The sequence below is a fragment of the Ailuropoda melanoleuca genome, chromosome 10, assembly GCF_002007445.2.
Source record: "Ailuropoda melanoleuca isolate Jingjing chromosome 10, ASM200744v2, whole genome shotgun sequence".
Lineage (NCBI taxonomy): Eukaryota > Metazoa > Chordata > Mammalia > Carnivora > Ursidae > Ailuropoda > Ailuropoda melanoleuca.
Genome location: NC_048227.1, coordinates 979,333 through 982,347, shown reverse-complemented (window position 1 = coordinate 982,347; position 3,015 = coordinate 979,333). Strand labels below are relative to the sequence as shown.

The window sequence follows — 3,015 nt, the reverse complement described above, 5'->3', positions numbered from 1 at the left end:
CCTGGCATTTCAGGTTCCGGGAGGGGCCGCCCGGTCTGGTCCCCACTGCACGGACCTCCCTCCTTCCCTCTTGGTGCCCCGTAAGCATGTCACACAGCGCTAGGTCAGGGCCAGCGGGAGAGAAGCTTCTCAACCCAGGGTCCCAGCAAAGGTGACTGGGCATGTGGGCCTCAAAGGGCTGCCTTTGTCTGACGCACCCCTCCGGGCTGAGCCCAGCTCCTAACAGTTATGGCTTCCCTGCATGGGACCTTGCTCTGTGTGGGGCTGTTCCTCAGTCCTGCCCACATTTACTGCGCGTGGCGTGCAGCCCGTGGACGCAGCAGGAGGCGGCAGCACCGGTGCTGCTGGTGGCTCGCGTCAGGCCGCCCGGTGGGTGAGTAGTAGCAGTTTGGCAGTGACCGGAGGGTATCGAGATGCCAGTCCGGTCCAGTGGGGCTGGGGACGTGGTTGTTGGGGCGAGGGAAGAAGGCTGCACTGAGCAAAGACCAGCGAAGGGGAAGGGTGGCCGTGGGCGTGTGGGGGGTTCCTGACACGGGAAACAGCGCAAGTAGGGGCCAGAGAGCAGAGCCCCCGGCACCCCCAAGGTCCTCGGTATGGAGCTGCAGTCGACCGAAGAGTGGCCCCCAGACACAGAATGGCCCTCACTGGGAAACAGAGTCCTTGCACATATAGGTCAGGTAAGGGTCTGAGATCCCCCTGGGCCGGGTTGGGCCCTCCAGCCACTAGGAGGAGAGGAAGAGGCAGGGACAGAAAGGCGCAGGCCACAGAAGAGGCAGGAAGAGGCAGCAGGGGCTGGGGAGAAAGCAGGTCCCAGGCGGGCAAGCAGCACCAGCTGCCCCCCAGGAGCTGGGAGGGACAAGGAAGGACCTCCCCTGGAGCCCCGGAGGGAGCGCAGCCTGCTGCCACCTTGATCTCAGACTTGGGCCTCCAGGACTGGGGTAGAATCAACTTTCATTGTTCAGGCCTCCACGGCAGCCAGTGGACAGGACTAGCGTCTCAGGGAGCCTGGGGGCACCTGTGTTGGCGTCCGCGGGAAGCCCATGGAATGCAGACTCCTGGGCCTGCCCCAGGTCCCTGCACTCAGTTCTGGGGTGGGGCTGCTTTGGTGTCCTGTTCTGGGCAGGGCGGCCTGCAGGACCCAAGCAGGGGGAGGCGGCCCCCGTGGTCTCCGTGGGGCAGAGTCTGATACAGCCCACCGGCCAGCGCACTCCTCTTTGCTCTCTGACAGAAACTTTCTTTTCCCTGGGAAATCCACCTGATTGCAGAAATGAAACCCCCCGGAGCACAGCGTGCAGCACCTGCGCCCCGTGAGTGCTGGGATACATTCCTTCCCACTTCAGACACAGGTGGTCGCTGCACGCAGACGGGGCCGTAAGCAGCTCCCTTTCCCCACCGTCTGGTCCTCTTGCCACCAGTGGGTCCATGTGGGCCTCCAGAGGGTCCGTGTGGGCCTTTCACGGCAGGTTCGGAGAAGGGGGTTGTGCACTGAGCAGTCGGCGCAGCTGGACGTGGGGCCTCCACAGTGGTCAAGCTGGCGCCTGCATTTCTGCACATTTGGGCTCAAATCCTGGGTCAGAAGTTGGGCACAGCTCACTCTCTGATGGCTCTCACCAGATGTTCCATCTTCCCCCGCATGCGCTTGGCAGCGGGCAGAACCTCAGCTCAAGTCTGGCCTTGGTTGGGCCCTTCTCGCCGTCCCCCGACCCTGCATCCTGCAGCTGCCAGCAGCCCAGCTCCGCCTGCCGCAGGGAGGCTTGAGAAGGAGCAGCCTGGACAGAGCAGGTGGGGAAAGTGGCAGCAGTCCCTCACGTGTCCAGCACACTCGCACCCAGCTGCCCCCCAGCAGGTGCGCCGGCACCTTTCCCTCTCAGGTGACTGAGGATGCCCCACTCCCTCCCTCCTCCAATCCGGCTGCCCCTCACTCTTCCCGTCCTCCAGCCCAGCCGTCTGTACCAACCTCCACACTTAGTAGCTTTAAAAAGTAAGGAGAGGGGAAAATAGGAAGGACGAGTTTCACTAAGGATGGAGTCGTGTCGAAAGGCCACAAGCCACAAGTGAGCTAGGCAGGGTCCCCCCCATCCAAAATCTGGGCCATCTTGTGCCTCAAATAAATGATAGTGAAATGTTACGATAACCTGCTAGATAAGGAATCCCCGAGACCATCCTGACGGGAAGGTAATGGGCCGGTGGGAGGGGGGCAGCTGGCCCACAAACCCAGGATGGATGAGGGAAGACGAAAAGCGCCACCCGCCAGTGATGATCAGTGAGCCTCAGGACGGACTCAGGCACGGGTCCGAGAGGAAGCTGAAACTGAGTGGCTAAAAGTTTGGGGGGTGGAGGGTGGTGAAAGAAAGGAGAAATCCAGCAGACGCCCCCCAACCAAGTAATCAAGTTAACTTTGCCAGTAACGAGATAAACTATAGTTAAGTTAAAGTCACGTGCCTGGTGATAAGATGCGGCAAGAAATCAGCATCTGTGGCTACCAGAAGCGGGTGAGTGTAACATGAGCCTACCCGTGTGCAGGTGCTCGAACCCGCACGGGAACTCGACAGAGGGACAAGCCTGGACACTGCATAAGGATACTGCTGGGACAACGCACAGAGTCTCTGGAGGCCTTCGGGTGACGAAGAGTGCTGCCCTGATGCTGTTTTCTTCATGCTGATAATAGTGCTGTCATCACGTAGGAGAATTCCTCGTTTTTAGGAAATACTCAATGTTTGGGGGTTAAAGAAATCATCTTCTACTCACTCTTTAATGGTTCAGGGAAAATTATGGAGAGAGAGGAGGATAAAACGAAGACAGTACACGGTGAACGTTGAGGGATTCAGGATGAAGGCCATCCCATAACTCTACACCATTCTTGACAGCTCTCTGTGTTTGAAATCATGTTCCCCAATTTTTTTTAAAACCTAGTGACTTAAGGGGCGTCTGGGTGGCTCGGTCGGTTAAGTGTCTGACTCTTGGTTTCGGCTCAGGTTGAGATCTCAGGATCATGTGATCAAGCCCCACGTGCTG

The 3,015-nt window shown here is 59.1% G+C and overlaps 1 protein-coding gene across 8 annotated transcripts; it reads left to right on the top strand.

The window, feature by feature from the left end:
- On the top strand, positions 1-3,015 carry LOC117804102. 8 transcript variants are annotated; one of them, XM_034669682.1, is made up of 5 exons: positions 1-373; positions 585-677; positions 1,229-1,307; positions 1,647-1,871; positions 2,524-3,015. In XM_034669682.1, exons 1-5 carry the CDS (start codon positions 242-244, stop codon positions 2,622-2,624), a joined length of 630 nt encoding a protein of 209 aa, XP_034525573.1. In that variant the 5' UTR covers positions 1-241; the 3' UTR covers positions 2,625-3,015. The 8 variants fall into 8 exon arrangements, 4 of the variants coding, with proteins under 4 accessions (XP_034525573.1, XP_034525574.1, XP_034525576.1 ...); XM_034669683.1 differs by having other exon boundaries at positions 1,615-1,782; XR_004628287.1 differs by having other exon boundaries at positions 1-672; positions 1,647-1,782.